This window comes from Aquarana catesbeiana, linkage group LG12, assembly GCF_042186555.1.
Source record: "Aquarana catesbeiana isolate 2022-GZ linkage group LG12, ASM4218655v1, whole genome shotgun sequence".
Classification (NCBI taxonomy): domain Eukaryota; kingdom Metazoa; phylum Chordata; class Amphibia; order Anura; family Ranidae; genus Aquarana; species Aquarana catesbeiana.
The window spans coordinates 55194713-55219681 of record NC_133335.1 but is presented as its reverse complement, the minus strand read 5'-3'; the positions used below and the strand labels follow the sequence as shown (position 1 = coordinate 55219681).

At 42.2% G+C, this 24969-nt stretch overlaps 1 protein-coding gene and 1 non-coding gene across 5 annotated transcripts in view; both read right to left on the bottom strand.

The window, feature by feature from the left end:
- Window positions 1-24969, bottom strand: part of LOC141114250 (beta-1,4 N-acetylgalactosaminyltransferase 2-like) — a 286060-nt gene that overhangs the window by 13090 nt on the left and 248001 nt on the right. For all 4 annotated transcript variants that reach the window (XM_073607826.1, XM_073607824.1, XM_073607827.1 and 1 more), the window contains 2 exons: window positions 20576-20763; window positions 15707-15847 (listed from right to left, as the gene is read on the bottom strand). In XM_073607826.1, coding sequence (XP_073463927.1) covers window positions 15707-15847; window positions 20576-20763 — 329 coding nt within the window. The remainder of the gene's footprint in view (window positions 1-15706; window positions 15848-20575; window positions 20764-24969) is intronic.
- LOC141114690 (U6 spliceosomal RNA) lies at window positions 5009-5115 on the bottom strand. Its single transcript, XR_012236965.1, has one exon. It is a non-coding gene; the product is annotated as a U6 spliceosomal RNA (small nuclear RNA).

Sequence of the window (24969 nt, the reverse complement as noted above, 5' to 3'; positions counted from 1 at the left end):
GGGATACCACCGACCTTCTAAAACAAATTGAGGGAGTCCAAGTCCCTCCGGACGCCCTCCTCGTGGCTGTTGATGTTGAGGCTTTGTACTCACGCATCCCCCACGAGCAGGGCGTCCGGATGGCTGGCTCCTTTCTCATGGAACAAGACCATCACACCTGGCCCACCAATATCTTTATTCTAAAACTTCTAGAATTTATTCTCACTAAAAACTATTTTTTGTTCATGGACCAAATGTATCTTCAAACCCAAGGCGTCGCAATGGGCACATCTTGTGCCCCTTCTTATGCTAATTTATTTCTGGGTGGTTGCGAGCTGTCTGTCTTTGGTGATGAATTAATGGAACCCTTTTTGAATCAAGTCCTGGGCTGGTACAGGTTCATTGACGACCTACTGGTCATTTGGACAGGTACAGAGCAACATTTAAAAACATTAATTGAAAGGTTAAATACCAATCATTTCAATCTTCATTTCACCTTCACTTATCATACCCAGAGCATCTCCTTTTTAGATGTACAGATTATCAAAAATTCCGCTGGACAATCACAGACTTATATCGGAAACCTTCAGCAGGCAACACGCTGTTGCATGCGTCCAGCTCCCATCCCCGTCCCCTGATTCGCAGTATCCCTTATGCTCAATATTTGAGACTAAGAAGGAACTGCACAGAGGACGGGGACTTCCACAGACAAGCTAATGCTCTACGTACACGCCTTCTGGCCAGAGGCTACAGCCGTACCATTCTGAGGAAAGCCTTCAACAGGGCCTCAGCCCAAGATCGACAAACATTACTTTTCGGTCTCTCACGTCCTAAAAAACCTTACACAACCAAAATCATCACCAAATTTTCAACTCACCACCATCAGTTACGCAATATATTATCAAGTCATTGGCACATCTTGACTGACCATCATACGCTTAGAAAATACATCAAACCAACCCTACTAAACCCTACAGTACTAAATAACCTGCCTTCATCTACCTGTGCGGGCATTACTAACACAATTCCTTTGTCAACATTGCTGTAAACAGTTTTTTGTCATTATGTTATTGTTCATTTACAATTGTGTCCTTATATGGACTTTTTAATGTCTTACCCTTCAATAAACTAAAAGATTTTATATATATTCCTGTCTATATCCCTTTGGTACCGCAATAGTCCTAAATTTTCTGAAAGAGGCAGGACCCAATTGGAGAGGTCCGAGTTGCCCTCTCTTTCAACCAAATACTGCTTTATACATATAAAGGATGATGGTACCTATTAACGATAAAATACCCCTGTAATCTAAGTCGGTGGCATACCTTTGATTATTATAGGTTTAGAGTTAGTTATGTTTTGCCTTTACATGCACTTTAAAAGGTCAGCACAAGCAGGACTTTAAAGAGGAGAAGAAACAAAAAGACTATCATATAGAAGAACTTCTACCTAGTGGTCTCCATGACAGCTCGAGAATAGAGATGGTCCGAACGACCCCCTGTTCAGTTCGTGCCAGAATTTTAGAACATTGCAAAAGTTTGAAAGCGAATACCAAACCCCATTAAAATCTATGGGACCCAAACTGGAAAAATCTAAAGTACCCATTTTGAAGGCTTATATGTAAGTAATTGGGCATACAATGGTTATGGGGATCTGGGTACTGCCATGGGGGACATCAATGAAAAAAAATTTTGGAAAAAACATTTTTAAAATGAGCAGTGATTTACTAATTCTTAAAGTAAAAGCATCAAAATGAGAAATAAAAATAAAAATGAAAAATTCCTTTAAATATAGTGCCTGGGGGGTCCCCTTAGTCTGCCTGTAAAGTGACATATCTGTACCGTGTATAGAAACTGCTTCAGCAATAATGACATTTATAAAGCAAAAAAAAAAAAAAATGCGTTTTTCATATATATATATATATATATATATATATATATATATATATATATATATATAAAATATATATAAACAACGGCTTAGGGAGCCAGTCTGTATGATGAGGCCACAATTTAGTGCACTCGGAACAAGATTAGAGATTTTATGGATAAATTCTGGTGTCTCTTTTGCAGACTTTGGATAGAAATAACAGGTATGGAAAAAAAAATTGGTCTTGGGTGTCGGTGGTGCCTTCACACTGTAACCCTATACAGGTAATCCTGATGAAAGCAAGAATTGGCCTTGCTGTCAAAAAATGCAATGATATGCACCTGTCAAAACAGGTGCAGAAAAATTGGTCCTTGGGTGTTAATTGTGCCCATGAAACATACACCAAAAAATTTCTTCCAGATGAAATCAACACCCACAAAGCTAAACAGCCTAGACAGTCTTTCAGAGATTCCAGATCCAGCACTTAATCAGCAACATCGGCATCAGGGGCTTGATAGGACCGATTTATTTTGTTAAATGTCAGCCGGTCCACGGAGCCGGTGGACAGATGCGCTCTCTTATCTGTCACAAAACTTCTGGCAGCACTGAATGTGTTCAGAAAGCATGCTGGATGCAGGGCAGCCCAGAAGCTCTATTGCATACTGGGCAAGATCTGGCTAGTGGTCTGTTCAAAATATTAACAAAGAAAGAATTTATTCTGCGCTCATGAAGGTGTTGCTAGTATAGAGTGGTAGTACTTTCAAAGGGAGGGAATTAAAAGATGCTCATGCATGTCCCACTGCCTAAGCTGACCAGGGGTGATCCGAACAGAGCCAGGTGAAGGAAAGAGGTGGAAGGTGCGTGATCTGACGCTTTGATCAAATTGATACAGTTTATTTATTATTATTCACTGGCTCCTTGAAGAACAAAAGGAGAAGTCTGTACAATATGGTAGACCAACATAAAAGAGAGTGGCTAGTTGGGAGGTATATCACATGGTAAGTGATGGATTCTCCATAGCTTTAAAGCTGTCCACATCCCAGCGCTCTAAATAGAATAGATACCAAAAATATATATAGTACAGCGCACATATAAAAAAGGTGTTGGAATCATATACTACACATTGCAGACCAAGAGACGTATAAAAACTAAAATTAAAACTAAAATGTTTAAAATATAAACATGTTAAAGTATTAAAATAGTTGAAGTGTTAGAACATTAAAAAGCCATTAGGAAGCCAAAAAAAATGAAACATGAGTATTTCTTTCTCCTCTTATGGCATTGCTCAGGAGGTGTAAAAAAACATTGCTACTTGCTGAAGTGAGTTCGCTGTACACAATTACAGGTAGAGTACAAGTGTGAATAGATAGTATGCAAATATACATAAAAAAAACACACACACACACATTATATATATATATATATATATATATATATATATATATATATATATATATATATATATATATATATATATATATACACATACATATACATACACACACACATACATACATACATACACACACACACATATATATTATTGAACAAATTGTATAGATGAAAAATTATTGATGAATTATTATACAAACTGCACATGTGCGTGTATACAGCATGCACACACAGGTGCACAAGCACACAGGCATGCATGCACATGTGAAAGAACACACATGTTCTACAGGGTGAAAGTCACAGAATTAGAGAAACTGTTGTGTGGAACCATCAGCGTGCAATCAAAGCACATAGACACATATTTGCAGGTGGATTGAGCTTGTGAAGGTGCCTATTACAAAGGGAATGAGGTGACAAGCTGGTGAGAGCAGATTGGGTTATCCCTCCCTGGTCCAATCTGTGTCATTTATCTTTCTGTAGGTACAACTGAGAGACATATATGGAATCCCTCTAGTTATATAAAAACATACAAACCACATTTCTCTACATTATATAGGTAGGTGCGTTTCAGATCCCTTATACTCTCACCAGCTTGTCACCTCATTCCCTTGTAATAGGCACCTCCACAAGCTCAATCCACCTGCACATATGTGTCTATGTGCTTTGATTGCACGCTGATGGTTCCACACAACAGTTTGTCTAATTCTGTGACTTTCACCCTGTAGAACATATGTGTGTTCTTTCACAAGTGCATGAATGCCTGTACGCATGCACTTGTGTGCTTGCGCAATTGTTTGTGGATGCTGTATACACGTACATGTGCAGTATGTATAATAATAATATAATAATTCTTCATCAATAATTTTTCATCTATACAATTTGTGAAATTTCTATATATATGTTTTTTATGTATATTTGCATACTATCTATTCATACTTGTACTCTACCTGTAATTGTGTACAGCAAACTCACTTCAGCAAGTAGCAATGTTTTTTACACCTCCTGAGCAATACCATAAGAAAGAAATACTCATTTTTCTTTTTTTTTGGCTTTTAATGTTCTAACACTTTAACTATTTTAATACGTTAACATGTTTATATTTTAAACATTTTATTTTAATTTTTTATACGTCTCTTGGTCTGCAATGTGTAGTATATGATTCCATCACCTTTTTATATGTGCTCTGTACTATATATATTTTTGGTATCTATTCTATTTAGAGCGCTGGGATGTGGACAGCTTTAAAGCGAAGGAGAATCCATGGATTACCATGAGATATACCTCCTAACTAGCCACTCTCTTTTATGTTGGTCTACCGTATTGTACAGACTTCTCCTGTTGTTCAAGGCTCTGATGAAGAGGGAACCCCTCAAAATGTGTTGGCCACCTTTTAGCATTTGCCCTTGCATGGGCATGTCCATTTTCTAAAAATTTTTTTTTTTTTTTTTTTCAATTGTTTTTTATTAAAGGATTTACAAAGTACAAAACATAGTACAGAGTTTTACATATAGTACAAAAACATGAGAATACACAATAAGGTATAAGGTTATCAGAGCATAAATTCCTGAGGTTGGTTAGTTCTTTCATACCCATTATACTCTTATCCATAATGAAACGGCATATTTATTCTTCTTGGTAGAGTAGTGCATTTCCATGAAACAGTAACATGAAATTAGAGAAGAAGAAGAAAGGGGATGAGGAGGAAAGGAAAGAGCAGGGGGATGGGGAGGGGAGGGGGATAGGGTGATGGAAGTATAGCAACAATTTATCAAAAAATATGGAACACTTCACGAATTTGCGTGTTATCCTTGCGCAGGGGCCATGCTAATCTTCTCTGTATCGTTCCAATTTTAGTATAAGTGCTGCCGAAGCAAGCACCAATTTCTAAAACTTTAATGTGTATATTTTGTAACCCTGTTTTTAGGAGTACGTAGCTACTTTTTATATGCATTTGTTTCTGTATATAAATAAACTGTATCAATTTGATCGAAGCGTCAGATCACGCGCCTTCCACCTCTTTCCTTCACTAGTGGTCTATTCTCATGACCCAGTGTACTGGAAAGCTCTCCATATCAGTTTTTGCCCCTAGATAACCTCCCACCATATGATGAAGATACTGCCAATGGGATGTAGAAGCTGACAGCTCTGGGTGCTGAGCGCTAAAAAAAATTTCACATCACTGAGGCGGCCCCCTTCTCCATTGCTCTTCTCTTGACCAACAGAGGCCTCAAAATGACGTTTTCCACCAGACTGCAACCTACCAGAGTTGGGAAAGGCATAACATAAAACTCCTCTTTAAGGTGTCCTCAAGAGATTTCATCTTCTCCTCGCTCTGAGGGGATGGGATGAGTTCCGAGACTTTCCCCTTGTAATGGATGTCAAGGAGGGTTGCCAACCAATAGTGATCCTTCTCCTTGATGCCACGTATTCTTGGATCCTTTCGCAGGCTTTGAAGAATGAGGGAGCCCATGCACCGCAAGTTTGCGGAGGCACGAGAAGCAGAGTCCTTGGGGTCACTGAGGAGACAGTATCTGGAACTGCCTCCTCCCAGCCCTGTACTACTCCCAAGGGTTCTGGGGCTGGAAAACCATCTGTTAAGGGTTGATGTAAGTCTTGCTATGCTTTAATGTCTTCAAAGCTGCCAAAATTCTCCTCCCCCTCCTCCTCCTCCCTCTCCTCTTGTGTGTTCTGTGGAAGAATGGTGTCTGCATAAAGATGGCCTTAAGAAAAGCCATGGCGTTAGCACTACTGACAAAAAATCCGCCAAATCACCCCACTGCCAGACTTCATGCATCCTTTCCAGAGACAATGAACAGTCTTTTGCAAGCTTTGTTTTTGTTATTTAATTGGGGGGGGGTTACAACTTGGATAGGGATATGGGATGCCCATGGAATTAATCATTGCCATCATATTTAAAGAATTCAATACACTTTGAACAAAGTTAGAGCCTGAAGATTGAATGTGCAAATTTGACTAGGTGTAAATCTTCTCCTGCAGCTCCCTGCAGACTGTTGCTCCCTGCATCTCCATGCAGACTACTGTTCCTAAGAGTTCTCCACCCATCACCGTGTGAGGGACAGAAACATCACTTTTGATCGTGTAAAAGCAATGGTCTTAGATCTCTTCACCTCCTGCCCAAACTTGCTTCCTCCTGCACAAACTTGTAGTTGCTAATTGAAATAGGACACATCCTCTTCTATTGGGTAGTATGAACTCACTCTGAATAAGCCCCTCTACTGGCTCTGGTGACTCGCTGCTACTAGGCCTGAGGCCTGCAGAACCTCTCCCCGAAGGCCTAGTAGGTTAAAGTCCATCTTCTAGGAAATGGACTACTGCTCCCAGCCAGTCCAACTTGCAAACCATGTGCCATTCAGCCACACTGATTTGACACAGATCCCCACAGTCTCTTCTCTGATCCAGGACTCTTCACCATCCACCATGTGCATGATAAAGACTCTGCTAATGACTGTGTAGAAGCAGAGTTCCCTCACAGATTCCCTGGCACCTCCAGCCATCCACTGTGGTAACACTCACCGACCTTCCAGCCCTGAGTCCTTGATGAGGAACTTGTCCGGACCATGCGTTCCGACAGCTTCTTCTGCCCCTCTGCTGCAGGAGTTCCCTGCCACCGACCTGTGGTGACAGAGACATTGCCAATGACCGTGTAGCGGCAATGTTCCTTCACATCTCTCCCTGGGCCTCCTCCTGCCATCGGTACACCCCCCACCCCCTGATGGGGGTGTCCTCCTGCGACTGTCTAGCACACCATGCACACCATGTGACATCAAAGTCAAGCAGAAAGCTCCGCGTTTAGGACCAACAGAAGGTATGCAGCCTCCCCTGATAGACCCCCTGAGGGGCTTTTGCATAATTAAAATCAATAAGATGGGGTAAGTGGTGCTCCCTAATTGGGGGGTGAGAAAATCCCTAATTGGACACCATCAGTACTCGTATGATGAAAATAATAAAACGCAGAAAAATTGGTGAAAAATATGTAAATATAGGTTAATAAAAATATATAAAAGTGATAATATGTAAAAGTGATAATCTACTAGTATTAGCCCCCTAAATTACATGACTATAAATAATCACGGGGTAAAGTTTCAGTGTCTGTTCACATCCATAGGCAGTGTGACCACAACCATAAAGTGTTAAATCATATAAAGTAGGAAACAATAGTAAATCACTCTCGATAATAATTGCATAAATATTGCACCAATCATATATCAACGTAATCCTATAGTGTAGTAACATTTAAAAAAAAAATGTACCTTTATTAAAATATCTTTAAAACAGAAGTAAAAAAAGACACTATAGCGTATGGTCAAAAAGTAATAACAGGAAGAGCCGGCAGACAGCGTGCGCTCCAACTACGTTCTAGGCTTCCTGTCTTTGTACCGGAATAACGTAAGGGCGTAGTGTGGAATGACTAGGGCGGAATGACTATGGGAGTTTTATTTCTTCCAATGAGGACCTAAACCCTGAACAGCTGTTGTATCACTTTGTGGATATGGTGGCGGAGGTTGCGCTAAGCGTATGACCATCCCGGATGCCTTGCTGTTGGGGCTAGCAGATGGAAGCATGGGCCAGTGACTGAGTTTTGAACACTTTTTTCACATTTCTTGCCATTTTTGGAATATCATTATTAATTTATTAATTTTTTCACTTTTTTCTGGTTCCCCCTTATTTTTCCATTAATATTGGGACAATTTTAGTTTTTTTCAGCTGGACTTAAGGTGCACACATATACATATATATATATATATACTCTTTTGGACATGGTATGGTACACACACATTGATATATGATTGGTGCTATATTTATGCAATTAATATCAAGAGTGATTTACTATTGTTTCCTACTTTATATGATTTAACACTTTATGCTTATGGTTACACTGCCTATGGATGTGAACAGTCACTGACACTTTACCCTGTGATTATTTATAGTCATGTAATGTAGGGGGCTAATACTAGTGGATTATCTCTTTTACATATTATCACTTTTATATATTTTTATTTATTTACCTATGTTTACATATTTTTTACCAATTTGTGCGTTTTATTATTTTCATCATACGAGTACTGATGGTGTCCAATTAGGGATTTTTTCACCCCCCATTTAGGGAGCGCTACTTACCCCATCTTATTGATTTTAACCATGTGACCTCAGCTCATATAGGAAGCCCACCCCCTGCCAACACCAGTTAGGGATTGGTCAGGGCTCCCACATGTGCTGCCTGCCACTCCAGATCTAGGCCCAGCCTCTCCTCCAGAACATTCTTCCTGGAAGCAGGGAAGGTGCCTCAGAATTGGAGTACAGGTGATCACACCCACTGCTACTCTGACCACTCCCAGCCTCCAGATCAAAACAGACAGGCCTAGCTTGCAGCATAGGCCTGCCTAAATTTGCCTGTGCTGAAATAACCTAGTAAAATAACCCTTACTAGCACCTACCTTTTGGTAGAGGGTGCCACATTAGGAAGTCCTCTTCCTGCTGCTGCTCTGCCTTGAGTGCCCTATCCATAATGCCAAGCAGAGTCTGCTCCAACAGGAACACAACAGGGATTGTGTCACTGATGCATGCATTGTCGCGGCTCACCATCCTTGTGGCATTCTCAAATGGTGACAGTACAGTGCATGCATCCTTAATCAAAAGCCATTGGCGTGGGGAAAAAAAGCTGAGCCGGCCTGAGCCTGTCATTGTGCCATACTCACACAAGTACTCGTTGATGGCCCTCTGCTGTATGTGCAACCACTGCAGCATTTCCAAAGTCAAGTTCCACCTGGTGGGCATGTCAGGCGGCTTACGGGCAGGTGGAATTCCCGCTAAATTTCAACCAAACAAGCACGGACTGTGTATGACCGCCTGAAATGGCTATAGACTCTTCTGCCCACTTCAGCAGATCTTTCAACCCTGGGTACCCTTTTAAAAAACGCTGTACCACCAATTTGAGGACATGTGTCAGGCGTGGATATATACTGTGTTAAATGTAGAGTAATGCACTGATATATACTGCAGGAAACCTGCCCTGACAAATTAAACTGACACTAAAGTAAAAATGAATGGTCACACTACACTCACACTAAGCTGATATTCTACACTGACGATAGGAGCACAATAGCACACTAACTCGCTAGCAGCACTGAACAGAGTTCTATCTTTCTCCATGCAGATATCACACTGCAAATGGCTGCTATGGGAGAATATTTTTATAGTGTAGGGCGGGACTAAGAGCAATGAGCCATGATTGGATAGAGTCATCATTTCTTTCTCCAATCATGCCTCTGACAGTGCTCTGTGCCCTGATTGGGCTTTCATTGCTTCAGCCAATTAGGGATTTCAATGCACTGTGGGACATTGCAGTGCATTGTGGGCATTCGGTGTTTCCAATCAAAGAGTCGAATGCCCAAACTCATGCTCGTGCCGAACCGTTCGCCCAACTCTACTTAGGAACACTTGTTACAGCACTTGATGCTTGCCCAGATGATGAGCTTACCCTGGAATATATGTTAAAAGCCAAGCTTGAAGATGCAAAAAAAAAAAAAAAGCAAGCAACTAATGTGTCAAAATGCCTAAAATAATCCGAACAGATAATGGCAAAAATACTAACACACAAGATAATCTGAGGAAACATGAAATTTTATTTCGTACTCCTGTACCTTACAATCCAGGACAAAATGGTATAGCAGAGAGAATGAATTATTACAGTGTAATGGACTGTGCACCCAAAGTGACCTTGCAAACTTTAACAGAAACTGGCTTAGGGCTCGTTCACACAAGGTGTGTTGGGACTGAGCTGACCAGCTTTGCCCACCCCAGTCCCAACACAAAGCAGAGAGCCTTGTTGCCTATAAGGCCATTTCATGCAACTGCACTGTGATGGTGTGCACTGAAAAAAAGTACTGCATGTAGTATTTTTTCAGTGCAGCATTGTGCGATGCAATCCACTGCTTCGCATTGTGCTGCCAGCAATGGAACTAAATGAAATGTCACTTGTGATCTTTCAATAAAGTTCTAACCAGTGACGGCCCGTAATGCAGGGTGCAGGGGCACCGCCCCCCTATACATGCGCCCGGCCCCCCTAATCTACGTGCAGGGCGCAGGACGCATGGATTCCAATAAGGTTTTTTGCTTTGTTTTTTAAGCACATGATTAGAGCCAGAGACTCTAACAGGCTTTAAAAAAGGTGGACTTGGGATGCAGAGCACTGCGCCCCAAGCTCATCCAGTTGTGTGACAATAGCGAGTGGATATTCACTATTGTCACACTGATTCTCCTCCCGGGAAATCAGGGAGTGGGTCCTGAGACCCGTTTCCCAATTGGCCGAAAGGAGAAGCAATCCCATTGGCCTAGGAGGGAGGAAACGCACGGCTGCCGTGATGCCGAGACGACGCAGGGGAAGCCCGACCCACCCACCAGCTGCCACTGGATCCATCCATAGCTGGGAATGGCAGTTCACTGTACACAACACAATGATCGGTGACAGCCCAGCTCCCTTCCACGGATGGAAGGGGGGACATGGAGGGGGAAGCCGCCACCGGCCGGCACCTTCCAACATGTCAGTCTGGGGGGTAGCACAGGGTAAGTGAGCCGATGACCGAGGGGGGAGGGTGTGGGTATGGTGCAAGGGCTGGAGCGCTGCGGGGGGGGAGGGGTGGGGGGTTCGTGGTCAGATCTGACTGCCCCCCCCGACCGATGGAGCACCAGCCACTACTGGTTCAAACATAGTTGATGATAGATCTGCTTAGCTGAATGATGGGATAATCGATGGATTAGCACTATGAGACATCAGTGTCTGCGTATTTATTTTTTTTGTGACCACCACGGATAGCCCTTACTTGTTCACATATGGGTAAGGTGAATACTTGGAGGCCCTCTTACTCTTAAGGGTGCTTCCATATTCCAATAAAGCCCCTCCACAGACCCCCACATCAACCGAGCAGGGATGTGAGAAAAAAAGCCCTTGTCCACATCAACATTAGGCATGGAGCCCTGTCAGGAGACCACCTTGGTAAAGTATACATACAAACAAAATTTCTGGTCATGGGATTTTAAATGAGGCATATCACAAAATAAAATTTACAATAACAGAAAATATATTAAAGTTTATTCAAAAATTCATTGTAGAAGCACATTTCACTTTTAGCGAAATACTGTACATGGTACAGAATATAAATTGATTAATGAGCATAATTAAGAGCTGACATATGGCACATGATTATTATAATGAATTCATAAGAAACCAATACATGGTACAATAGAATAGACAAAAGCATGATATAAAATGTAGGGATCAGTCTTGACGTATAGTAATGCAACACGTTTCATGGCTCATGTCCACTCATCGGGAGTATGTTGCCAAAATTATCTGTGAATACAGGTAATAGATAAAAGATGTGTAGGGGTAAAAATCTCTATGTGGGTACCAAAAAAATGATATAACAGAGGCCAGAAGATACTCACATGTCAGCACGGAATAAAAGTCCGGCCTACAAGATAGATGCGAGGGTTGCCAATGCACCTCCTGGTGGGGCCCGCCCGGTCTCAGGGGTATTTAGCCAGACCTGGCCAGCACACTTGTCTCTGCACTTTCCACCAGACAGACATGTCATGTCATGTCATCCAGTTTCCACATGGAGTCACAACAGTCTTTTTTTTACACAAATTTTTGATCTTTTTTCACAGCATGTCAGTGTTTTTTTTACTTTTGTGACATTTATTTTCACATTCACTTTACCATCTATCCCTTGGATGTCCAGAGATGGCACTCTTCATCTGTTTCTTTTTTCTTTTTCACCCCATCTACACTGTCCTTGGTCAGTTGGAGCACATTTGTAAGACATTTATACACGGTTTGTTATATCTACTCATACTCAACCACATATTTTTTATCATGTTTTTTCAGACCAGTGTTGGTCAGATGTGCTTTTCCGCTTCCCATACATGGATCACTCCTTCCCCCTGGCTGGTACCTGTGCTGTTCCCCTGGTCCGGGTGGGATGTCCCTGCCTCAGCCCCGCGTCAGACTTTGTCATTGGCAACCCCCACATCTTGTAGGCTGGATTTTTGTTCTGTGCTGACATGTGACATGTGTGCTGGCCTCTGTTATATCATTGTTTGGTAACACATCTTTTATCTATTACTTATATTCACAGATAAGTTTGGCAACATACTCCTGACGAGTGGACTAGAGCCACAAAACGTGAGACTTGGTTTCTTAAGAATTCATTATAATAGTCATGTGCCATATGTCAGCTCTTAATTATGTTCATTAATCAATTTTTATTCTGTACCATGTATTTCGCTAAACATGAAATGTGCTTCTATACGATTCACTTTTTAACCACTTCAGATCCGGGCCACTGCCAAATGATGGCAACAGCGCGGATCTACATTGCCGGGACGTCTATTGACGTCGTCCCGTGCACGAGCGGCCTGCGCGCCCCCCGCAGGGCGCGCGTGGCGCGCTCGGTGATCAGCGAGTCTATGAGAGACTCGCCTGATCACAGATCAGAGTAAGGGGTCGGTCCCGACCCCTTACCACATGATCAGCTGTCAGTCAATGACAGCTGATCATGTGATGTAAACAGAGCCGGTAATCCCGATCACGGCGATCATCTGTGACACAGCAATGGGCAGCAGTGCCGCCTACCAGTGCCCACCAGCATCACCCATCAGTGCCCACAGTGCCATCCATCAGTGCCCACAGTGCCACCCATCAGCGCCCACATCAGTGCAACAGTGCTGCACATCAGTGCCACCTATCAGTGCCCATCAGTGTCACCTACCAGTGCCCATCAGTGCCGCCCATCACTGCCCATCAGTGCCACCCATCAGTGCCCATCAGTCCCACCTATCCGTGCCACCCATCAGTGCCACCCATCAGCGCCCATCAGTGGCCATCAGTGCTGCCTTATCTGTGCCCATCAGTACCGCCTTATCTGTCCCCACCAGTGCTGCCTTAACTGTGCCCATCAGTGCCGCCTTAACTGTGCCCATCAGTGCCGCCTTTACTGTGCCCATCAGTGCCGCCTTTACTGTGCCCATCAGTGCCGCCTTTACTGTGCCCATCAGTGCCGCCTTTACTGTGCCCATCCGTGCCGCCTTAACTGTGCCTATCCGTGCCGCCTTAACTGTGCCTATCCGTGCCGCCTTAACTGTGCCTATCCGTGCAGCCTATCCGTGCCCACCAGGGCCGCCTCATCAGCGCATATCACTGAAGGAGAAAAATTACCTGTTTGCAAAATTTTATAACAAACTATTAAACATGATTTTTTTTTTTTTTCAAAAATTTCCATTTTTTTTGTTTGTTTAGCAAAAAATAAAAACCCCAGCTGTGATTAAATACCACCAAAAGAAAGCTCTATTTGTGGGGAAAAAAATGATAAAAATTTCATTTGGGTACAGTGTTGTATGACCGCGCAATTGTCATTCAAAGTGCGTCAGCGCTGAAAGATGAAAATTGGTCTGGGCAGGAGGGGGGTTTGAGTGCCCAGTAAGCAAGTGGTTAATATATTATAAAGTTTATTTTCTATCTTTGTAATTTTATTTTGTGATATGCCTCATTTAAAGTCCCATGACCAGAATTTTTGTTTGTATATACTATAGGAATGGAGGCATGTTATGGTGGTGCTGTCAGATCACGTTCTTCTTATGCCCTTAGTAAAGTACTCTTCCTATTTTGAAGGCATGTAGCCTAGTATAATTCAAGATGGGTGCATGCTAGCCTTCCCTCCCTTTCCTGTCCACCCAGGCTGCATTCCTGGATAAGGGTCTGGTACAGATTTATTGGGGATCCCATGATGGGTTTTTTTTTTTGTATAGAGTCCACATCTAACTTCCCTTGTCCTGCCCACTGAACACACACACACTATTGTTTACACGTTGACTCTGCTGGAGGCGCCGACATGAAGTAAAAGCCATGCCTCTACCAATATGGCCACCGCCACACTGAGACACTGCACAGAAGAAGGCATGGCAAATTAGTAAAGGAAAAGATCAGTAGCAGGGAGGCCACAGATAAAACTGGTTACTAGTACTTTGTCCTCTAATTGCAAGTTTTTGGGCACAGCTTTCACAGAGTTCAGTTCCTCTTTAACCTCTTCCAGACCAGCCGCTGCAGTTTTACTGCGGCAGGTTGGCTTCCCCTGCGCAAAATCACGTTACTGTACGTGATCTCACGGGGTTCGGATAGCAGACGTGTGCGCTGCACAGCGGGGGTGCGATGCTCGTGGCCAACGGTTTGCGATGACCACTGGCCATGAGCGATTATGACCAGGAGACACAGAACAGGGACGAGTGTGTGTAAACACACACTTTCCTGTTCTGACACAAGTGACAGATCGTGTGTTCCTATTAGCTAGGAGCCACGATCTGTCACTTCCGGTAGTTAGTCCCTCCCCCTTCAGTTAGAAATCACCTCCCAGGGAACACAGTGAACCCCTTCACCGCCCCCTAGTGTTAACCCCTTCACTGCCAGTGACATTTTTACGGTAATCAATGCATTTTTAATCGCACTGAACGCTGTATTAATGCCAATGGTTCCAAAAATGTGTCAAAATTGTCCGATGTTTCCTCGCAGTCATGATAAAAATCGCAGATCGACGCCATTACTAGTAAAAAAAAAATGATAATAAAAATGCTATCAATCTATCCCTTATTTTGTAGACGATATAAAACTTTTGCGCAAACCAATCAATATACGCTTATTGCGATTTTTTTTTACCAAAAATATGTAGAAGAATACATATCGGCCTAAACTGAGGAAAATTATTTATTTTTATATATTTTTGGGGGATATTTAATATAGCAAAAAAGTAAAAAAATATGTATTTTTTTAAATTGTCGCTCTTTTCTTGTTTATAGCACAAAAAATAAAAACTGCAGAGGCGATCAAATGCCACCAAAAGAAAGCTCTATTTGTGGGAAAAAAAGGACGTCAATTTTGTTTGGGTACAACGTTGTACGCTCGTGCATTTGTCAGTTAAAGCGACGCAGTGCCGAATCACAAAAAGTGCTCTGGTCAGGAAGGGGGTAAATTCTTCTGGGGCTGAAGTGATTAAAGTGTCTGTATAACCAAAAAACTTTCTTCAGTTGTGGACAGAGTAAGGGCAAAACCCGGGTTGGATTAATTTTTGTGGCCTGTGACCCGTTTGGGAGATTCTACTTCCTGGCAAGGAGATGGAAAAGGAGGTTAGAGGAAATCTCAACAAAGAGGGCAATTTCCCCCAAGTTGTCCCCAGAACAATCATTTCTAATGGAAGATTCCCCTCTGTTTCTATTCTCAGGACAACTGTAACAATTTGGATTATCCCATCAATTTCTATTTTGGGGACAATAGCTAACAGGACAAAGAGGGGACAACCTTACCAGCTGGAAAATAAATTCATGTTTCGTGTATTTTAAAGCAACCCTATATCTAGGTAAATGAGGCATCCAGCAGGAGAAAAGTAGCAGCAGATCTCACCATGTCCAAATCGGTTTTTTCCAATACATCCACCAGTTTTTCTATTTTTGTTTTATCCGTAAACAGAAAGTCATCATCCACCCAGAGGAAATATTTGGTGGTTACTTGGGATACAGCAAGATTCCTGCCCGCAAACCAGCCCTGGAAAAAATAAGGCATGTTTATTGCTCAGAAATATTTAATTCTCCAATCCAACCTGAGTTAATGGTAAGTCTTCAGAAATGAGAGATATAAAACTTCCTATAAGGAATCATGACCAGGCATTGTGAACCATTGTAACTATCAGAAAGCCAATCTTGAAGCCCTGAAGAAACGGCCTCTGCCATGAAACATGTTGGCAAATTCTGTGCGGCTTATGCTTTCACAGATTATATATACACACACATACACACACACACACACACTTGTAGAGGTATATTTTTTTTTCCAAATTGATTTTTATTGAAGGGTATACAAGAAATGGGGTACAAGAGTACATCAATAGGATTGAAGCTTAAAGTAACAAGATAATGGAACATATGAAATGTTTAAGAACGTAGGTTAAGGGTATCATACATATCAATGAAAATGCGCAAGTAAAGCAATGCAAAGTGAGTAGTACGTTTCATAAAAGTGCATATACTTGCTTCAGAATGGTTAACACCGGATTAATATGAGCAAATGTGTCTATATGTTGCGTTTGAAGTGTGGTGTCTTTTCAGAGAATAAGTCCTATGAGCTTCTTATCTGAGAGACCTACCCCCTGTCCCTTGAGGGTGGGAGGCTGAAACTTTTTGATTTTGTGAGGGTAAAGGGTGCACTGGTTAAATAGGTAATACTCAGGCCAATGAAGTCCTCTTAATTATTGGCGAGTCTGGGGACTGAATTAGGTCTATTCAGATTTGGGTGCAGATTGGATGGGGGGGGAGATAATAAAAAAAAAAAAAAAAAATGATGGAGGTACTCCTAATGTGTTACAAATGACTCCACTCATGTAAAGCTAAATTTGTTGGAGATTAGCAATAATAGAGTAATAGAGGGTTTGGCAGTTTGGGAGTAGTTAGTGTGATATCAGAAGATATTCATGTGTTTCGTTGAGTGTGGTCATGGGAGGTTATTCCGCTTTCTTGGAGGTATTCATTTGCTTTAAAATGAATCCAACAGGCCCATGTGTGGGTGAATTTGGAAGGTGTGTATTTTGCAATGGCAATAAATTCTTCCATGTCCGCTATCCTGTTTATTCTGTTATACCATTCACGTAGAGTAGGGGCTTGTGGGGAGTTCCAATGTGTGGGTATGCACATTTTAGCAGCATTTACCATCATCATGGCTAGTGATTTAAAGTACGAGGCGTCAGTTTTTGGGTCGTGGTGCAGAAGGTATTGAGCAGGGGAGAAGTTTAGTTTGTGTTGTCACTCGAGTTATTTTTTCGTGAACTGCTTTCCAGAAAGGTTGGATATGTGGGCAGTGCCACCATATGTGTAGTAGAATACCATCTGCTTGATGACATCGCTAGCAACTTTTTGGCATCGATGGGTTGAATTTGTGTAATAAACAGGTGTGCGATACCAATGGGACATGAGTTTAAAACCGTTTTCTTGGATCGATGCATTGATCGAGCCTTTATGAATGAGTCTTTGCGAGAAATATCGAGTTGTAGATTGCGGGCCCAGGATATACATGCTTTCCTTGCATCAACTGGTTTGTTTGCCCAAGGGAGGCTATGAATAGTGGAGATTGCGTGTTGGTGAGTTTCAGGTTTAGAGCAGTGGGTCTCAAAGGGAGTGAGAGGATGCAACACTGAGTCCCAACATTCAAGTGAGTGAAGGAAGTGATGGAGTTGTCTGTATTTCCATAGGGTCATACGGACTTCTGGCCAAAGGTCATTGTGTTCCAATGTGTGTATTTTGCCTGTTTGAAGATGATGATGTATATGTAACCTGGATTCATGTTCTGTGTCCGTAAAGAATGTGTTTGTTAATCCCGGTTGGAAGTCAGGGTTTGATAAAACCGGGGTCATAGGGCCGGGAATCGAGGACATATTACACTTTGAGCAGGCTGTTCTAAAGCAAACCAAAGTAGACCTAATGAGCGGGTGGTTTAGTAATTCTTTTGGAATATGGCATTTTTTGAGCCACAGGGTACTTTTGATGTGTGTATTGGAAAAAGAGGCTTCTAGGTTGACCCAGTCTTTTGTTTATGTGCGTTCCAATCTAGTACACACCTGCCAAATGGCATGCCCAGTAATAATACCTAATGTCTGGGAGACCAATTCCCCCTTGTAGTTTGGGTGTGGCTAATTGTTCATAGCTTATTCTTGGGCGGCCCTGGCTCCAGAGAAGGGTGGAGCAAATTCTCTTATAAGAGCGTAGGAAGGTTTGAGGTAGTTGTATCAGGATGGCTTGGAGTATATGGAGTATGCGCGGTAACACATTCATTTTGAGGATGGCTGCCTGCCCGAACCATGAGAAGAGTGGTTTATGACATTTTTTGAGGTCTGCTGTGATGGAGTGTAGGGTCTGTAGGTAGTTTCTTTTGTATAGTTCGGACAGGTGTGTTGGGATTTGGATTCCTAGATAGGTAATGGCATCTGGTTTCAACGAAAATGGGAAGTTGTGTTTGCACTGTGTGATGACAGGAGTGAGATGTTAAGAGCATTGGATTTGCTGACATTTTTTTTTTTTACATTTGCGATGTATTGGAAGAGTAATCTTTCAGTAGGTTTGGGAGGGTGATATGGGGTTCTGTTAGGAGTAATATATCGTCTGCAATGGTGTCCGGATATTGTTACTCCACGGATATCTTCATTTGCACGGATTTGTCGGAAGAAGGGTTCAAGCGTAAGTATGAATAAGAGGGGCGATAAGGGGCATCCCTGGCGTGTTCTATTACATATGGAGAAGGTGTTAGACAGGAGGCCATTTACCATGACTTTTGCTGATTGCTTTCACATATTTAATGGTTCTTTTAGTACTCATGTATCTTTTTTTTATGCATGTGGGCTTATGTTTGCCCTTTTTGCCTTTTATGGCTTTTTTATATACCAATTTAATTAAAACTTTTATCTTTAATATGTTTGTATGTAATTTGACATATCTAGGATATTATTGTTTAAATGCCCATTTTTGCAATATGGCTTTTTCTGTGTTTTATATCTGCCTGGAGTTCAGCATTAAATAAATATTGTAACAGCCACAGAAAATTCAAATTTCCCTTACATCCTGTCCATGTAACTCCCATACAAACACAGGGAGCAGGGGGTGTATGTCACAATGTGGGCGGGGCTTACTGCACCCAAGTGGGGATCAGGAGAGAGCCACTAGTGCCCCCAAAGGCAGGCTAAGGCTGCCATTTAACGCAAGGCTAGCATTAAGGTAATGCTGCACCTTAAGACCCCTTTCACACTGGGGCGCTTTGCAGGCGCTACATGCTAAAAATAGCGCCTGCAAAGCGCCCTGAAACAGCCGCTGCAGTCTCTCCAATGTGAAAGTCCCGAGGGCTTTTTACACTGGAGCGGTGCACAGGCAGGACGCTGAAAAAAGTTCTGCTAGCAGCATCTTTGGAGCGGTGAAGGAGCGGTGTATACGATATGAAATCAATGGGGCAGCATGGCTATACCGCCGGCATAGCGCTGCTGCAGCGGCGCTTTGTGGGCGGTTTTAACTCTTTTTCGGCCACTAGCGGGGGTTAAAACCGCCCCACTATCGGCCGAATATCGCCGATAAAGCGATGGTAAAGTGGCGCTAAAAATAGCGCCGTTTTACCACTGACGCCGCCCCCACCCCAGTGTGAAAGGGGCCTAAAAGCGGTGCTTCTCTGTTGAAAACAGAATTACCGTTAACTTCTTTGCAGTTTATGGCACAGTTCTTTAACTCATTACACTGTACACTCTGGATAACAGTTCGATACATTTTATAACTGTTCTCTATATGTTGTGCTGCATTTCTAAGTCTGTACCGCCAAGCCTGTACCGGACTTCACCAGCCCAGTAACCAGTCACCTCACTCCCAGTAACATTGATTCTTATATTACACTTGAATAATAGGAAGCTTAACTCTTGTGTATAATACATGCCTTTTCTTCTCCTGAGGCCTTACTTCATCTTCTGTGACTTCCAGAATTAGTCTCTAGGATGCCCCATGCTGTGATGTTGGATCCAGCATTGGGGTCCAAGGCTCCTAGGGAAGAAGTCTAAGCACACAAGCTTCCTCACTACCAGGGCCTTCCATTACCTTTGCCAAGTCACACAATTTCCCAACCAGCTGGTTGCTTATGCACTCTACACTAGTACTGTAGCCATTTGCAATGGCTATATAGCCTCCTCCGAATAGCTTCACTGCACGTTAGACATTGGTACTGCATCTTTTCTCGCTCGTCTTGTCCCCATAATAAGCCCTGTTCTTGTGATGTGCCATACATGCATTGCACCCCGTTGAGATTGTTCTCAAGTAACTTCAGCCCAGGCCAAGTTAAATAGCAGTAAACATTCTTTACTGAAGTGGTTTAAATAAAACAAATGATCAGTGTCTTCAATACACATTCCTGTACATAATCTTCTAAGTGCCCCTTAGGTAAGCCACTGGTGCCCCCGATTGCCCCATGAGGTCATACCTTAAATAAGTGACAAAGTCCTTTGAGCCCTTTGATCAAGCATGAGTCTGAACCCCTGGAACCCTAACTGGGTTCCCACAGGGGGTGGATGAGTGCAAGCAGTAGTTCACATCCTCTGACCATCTTACTAAACTACAGGGCCCCAATCAATTGATTCCCTCTCTTTTTATGTATTTACCCCAGCAGAGGGCAGTACTTCCCCCTGCTTACAACAAGGACAAAGCTATATAACAAAAAAAACCTCTGTTACATCCCTAAGTCATAGAAAATGGGCTATACCTTAGCATATGGCATAATGTACTGGTCTACATTTGGATCTTCAATTTTCTCTGGCTTTTCATTGTCATCAGCCACGATGACCTTTATGTCAGGGTAATACAGACGTATACTTCTTAGCAACTCCCGTAATTTATCATAGCGCAGAAAGGTCTTTGTGGTGATTGTCACCAAGGAGCTAATATTTCCATCTACAAATAAAATATATAAAACATGAGATACCTGAAAAGTCATGTCAGCACATACTGCATATCATCATCATTTTGGTTTATTTCTGCCTGGGGTCAAGTAGGAGCAAGCCAATTCAGACTTTTCTTAGGTCAAATACCTGTAGTGTGCACGTCAGAATATATTGTACAGGATGCGGTGTAAGACTTTACATTTTTGGGGATGGGTGGACGAATGTCTAATTTTTGTCTCAAAATACACCTAGATCCCCAAACAAAGCCATAATACATTGTAGATTATTAGTCCTTAGATGAAGTGTATTTTTTTCCCCCTTTCATCTTCACCTGGCAATCCTACACACAATACACTTCCTGTTCTTCCCTACTGGCAGTTCCCATATATAGGGAAGAGTAATGCTTAAGGTACTGTGGTGATGGAGACTAGAAGAGAGTGCAGTCTGGCTATGTTATGTGGCCCCCTCTGGGGCTTCTTTTCTCTGTAATGGGCATTCCTCCATATCACTCAAAACAATCAAAAACAAGTTATACAGAGAGCACTAGATCTTTTCTTTGTATTTTATGTTGTCACGGGAGATTTACAAGTTCTATCTGCGGAGTTTGAGAGGTGCCCGGCTTCCATCTACAAGTTTACCATTACCACCAGAGGTGGTGAAAGCTCCTATGACCTTCCTGTTAGCTCAGGGGTCTATTATGCAAGGTGAGCAGTTTGGCTAAACAAATGGTGTGAGCACGGACCTAGGAGCACCTCAGACTTTTGCATGAAGCACCCTTTATCACCGCTGACGTCTGTGTGTCTTTCCATCTACATGTGTGTTTTTACATACGAGCTTATGGACTTTTCATCCATAGATTGTTTTTAGTTGTTTATTAATCTAGCGCTGCACTGTTCAGTATACTTAGTTTAAAAGGGTTTATATATTTGCCTTTAGTGTTCAGCTGCTGTTAGTAGTCATTGAGTTTTGCGCTGACTGTTTGTTTTTGATTGGTTACCTGCTTGTATAATATATATCAGCCTAGCAGCATTACTAATGGAGATCTTTCAATACATAGAAAAAAGAGAAATTAAACTGGGAGAGATTTTTTCTAATCACCATAATCCGGAGGAGGTTAATACCTTATCTCTCGGGTTCAGGAAACTAGGGTATCTGTTTGAGAAAAAAGTAAAAACTTGGTGGGACATAGTCACGTTTGAACAATATCTCACTGCGAAGCTGATCCCCAGGAGACTCAGATGGGAGGTACCTCCCAATGATGGCCTTATGGATGATTACTCTATGAAGGAATGGGGGGATTTTTTTACCAACAAAGGCCTCGAATTAATTGATTTTCTGCTATATCGTAAACGGCGGAAAATGACTCTTCTTGAGTCTCAGATTGCAGAACTCAAGAGTTCCGTTGAGTCCCATAAAGAGTCTGAAGAATTTCTTAGACTTTCAGCGGAGTTGAAAAATAAGCTCATAAAATGGGATTACGAAACCCAAAATAAAAAGAAGAAAAAATATATAAGAGATGCAGATGATTTTGGGAGAGGGATTATTTATAAATGGCAGATTAAACCTGGTGACGCCTCTACTAATCCGCCAGTGTTGCGTCCCACTACCCTAGAACCCCCTCAAACTCCTCTTGATAACCACCCAGAGGAGGGGATTGTCCACTATGATCAGTGCGATTATACCAATACCCTAACCCCCTCTCGTGGTAATCAATTTAAAACTGTACATAACAAGAGAGGTAAGAACAAAAAGGGTAGGGGTACAAGGCGCGATTTATACGAGTCTCCATTCAGGCAGTACCCTTGGAACCCACCCCATACAAACGATGATGTTTACTATCATCAGGATTCTTATCATCAAGGTAATGACCGGAATTGGGGACCTAATGATAATCGTCCTTATAATCAGTATTCTACTAACTCTTCAAATACCCCTCATAATAGAGGGAGAGAAGTTCAATCTTATGGACATATGGTGCACACCCAGAATAGGTTTGCACCATTACAGAGCTCTGGACCTAGAAGAGGAGGGGATTTTCACAGGACTCAGAGGGGGATGGGGAGGGGAGCTCCGTCCATCCCACCCAACCCAGGGGGAGGGTGGAACGCTGCTCCGCCACCTGCCAATCTGGACAACGGTCCAAGGAAAAGAAAACTCTTAGAGGAAGGAGAGGAGGCAGGCGAACTCAAAAGAGTCAGACCACAATAGGGGCCGGTATCTATAACCTGAGTGGCTCTCCCTTAAGTGAGGATGAGATTAAGGTTCTAGATAAGGGCCTCAAATATGCCCCCATTCGCAACTTAAATAAATTTCAGACCTATATAGGTTTACAAAAATTCATTAGAAGTTTGAATATCAAGAAGTACCATCTCTCTAACCCTTTAACACGTACTTTATCAAACAATTCTAAACCATTGGGTACCCATTCGTCTCTCCGTAACAAATCAGTCTTTAATCCCCCTAATCGCGACACTAAGTTTTTGGAAGTTTTCAAAAACATGGTGACTAGAGATCTCGATACACTTAAGATCCGGAAGGCACAAGACCCAATATTTATCAAAAAGGGCATCGAGTCACTCCTAGAACGGAAGGATCTCGTAATACGCCCAGCGGATAAGGGGGGTGGCCTGGTTGTTCTGAGTAAAACCTATTATAACAACGTAATGGAGAACATGCTTAATGATTATAGCACCTACATTTTACTCAGCAAAGACCCGATGTTTGAGTATAAAGAGGAGTTACACTTTCTTGTAGAAAGAGGCAAACATATTGGAGTCCTCAATACTAAAGAAGCTTCGTATCTAGATCCATTTTTTTGCCGTACCCCTATCATTTATTGTTTACCTAAAATACACAAAAACAGTACCAATCCACCTGGCTGCCCTATAGTCAATGGTATAGACTCAGTCTCTTCGAGACTGGGTCAATACATTGACTTTTTTTTGCAACCCTTAGTTATGGGAACCCGTTCCTTTATTAAGGATACTAAACACATCATCCAAACTTTAGAAGCCCTCTCTTTTTCCTCTTCTTGTCTGTTAATAACGGCGGACGTTAGTTCCCTCTATACGATTATCAGTCATGAAGATGCGTTAGCATCAGTTCGATGGGCTTTTGGAACATCGGATCTTACCAGAAGACACAAAAACTATATCTTAGATTGTTTAAAGTTTTGCTTATCCAAAATTTATTTTTGGTATAATAAACGTTTTTTTCTTCAAACCAGGGGTGTTGCGATGGGCGCCCGCTTTGCTCCCAGTGTTGCCAATCTGTTCATGGCACACTGGGAGGAAGAGGTTATTTATAAGAACACACCCCCTGAACTCTTATGTTACCAACGTTATATTGACGACATTATTATGGTGTGGGACAGAAATAGATCTAACTTGTATGCCTTTATGCAGAAACTCGATGAGAACAATAGAAATATTGTTCTCTCCTGGAATATAGATAAAGTTCATGTCACTTTTTTGGATCTAGACATTTTTTTGAAAGACAATCAGTTGGACTTAAAAAATCATTTTAAGCCCACGGACCGCAATGCGTACATACCCTTTGGGAGTTGTCACCATCTTCAATGGTTGTGTAACATTCCCAAGGGGCAATTTGTACGCATAAGGCGGAACTGTACGCATGAGCATCACTACCTTGAACAATCTGAGGTTTTATCTGCCCGTTTTGTCCAAAAGGGTTATAACAAAACCGATATTGATAAACATATTGAGGCTGTTCGAGCTTTAGAGAGAAAGACATTGGTATCCAATGGCCCTAAGGTCAAACAAGATGGTACAGGTAATATTAGAATTATCTTGGACTACAATGTTCAATATAAAAAATTTGAAAAAATAGTCCGTAAATATTGGCCCATTCTCAAACAGGACAAAACTTTGGGCCCTGTACTCCCAGAACACCCCCAGTTTGTTTATAAGAGGGCACCGTCCTTAAGAGATAAATTGGCCCCGGGGGGAAATTGACCCACCACTCACATTTGTCAACAGGATTTCGAACATTATGACAGGCTTCTATGCCTGTGGGCGATGCCCACCATGTAAACAAACCAAGGGCAATATTAAAAAACGTAAAGCGTTTATAGCCACAGCCACTAAAAAGGTTTATCAGATTAGGGATTTCATTACGTGTTCGACAACAGGAGTGGTGTATATCATGGAATGCGAATGTGGCCTACAATATGTGGGAAGAACATCTAGGTCCCTGC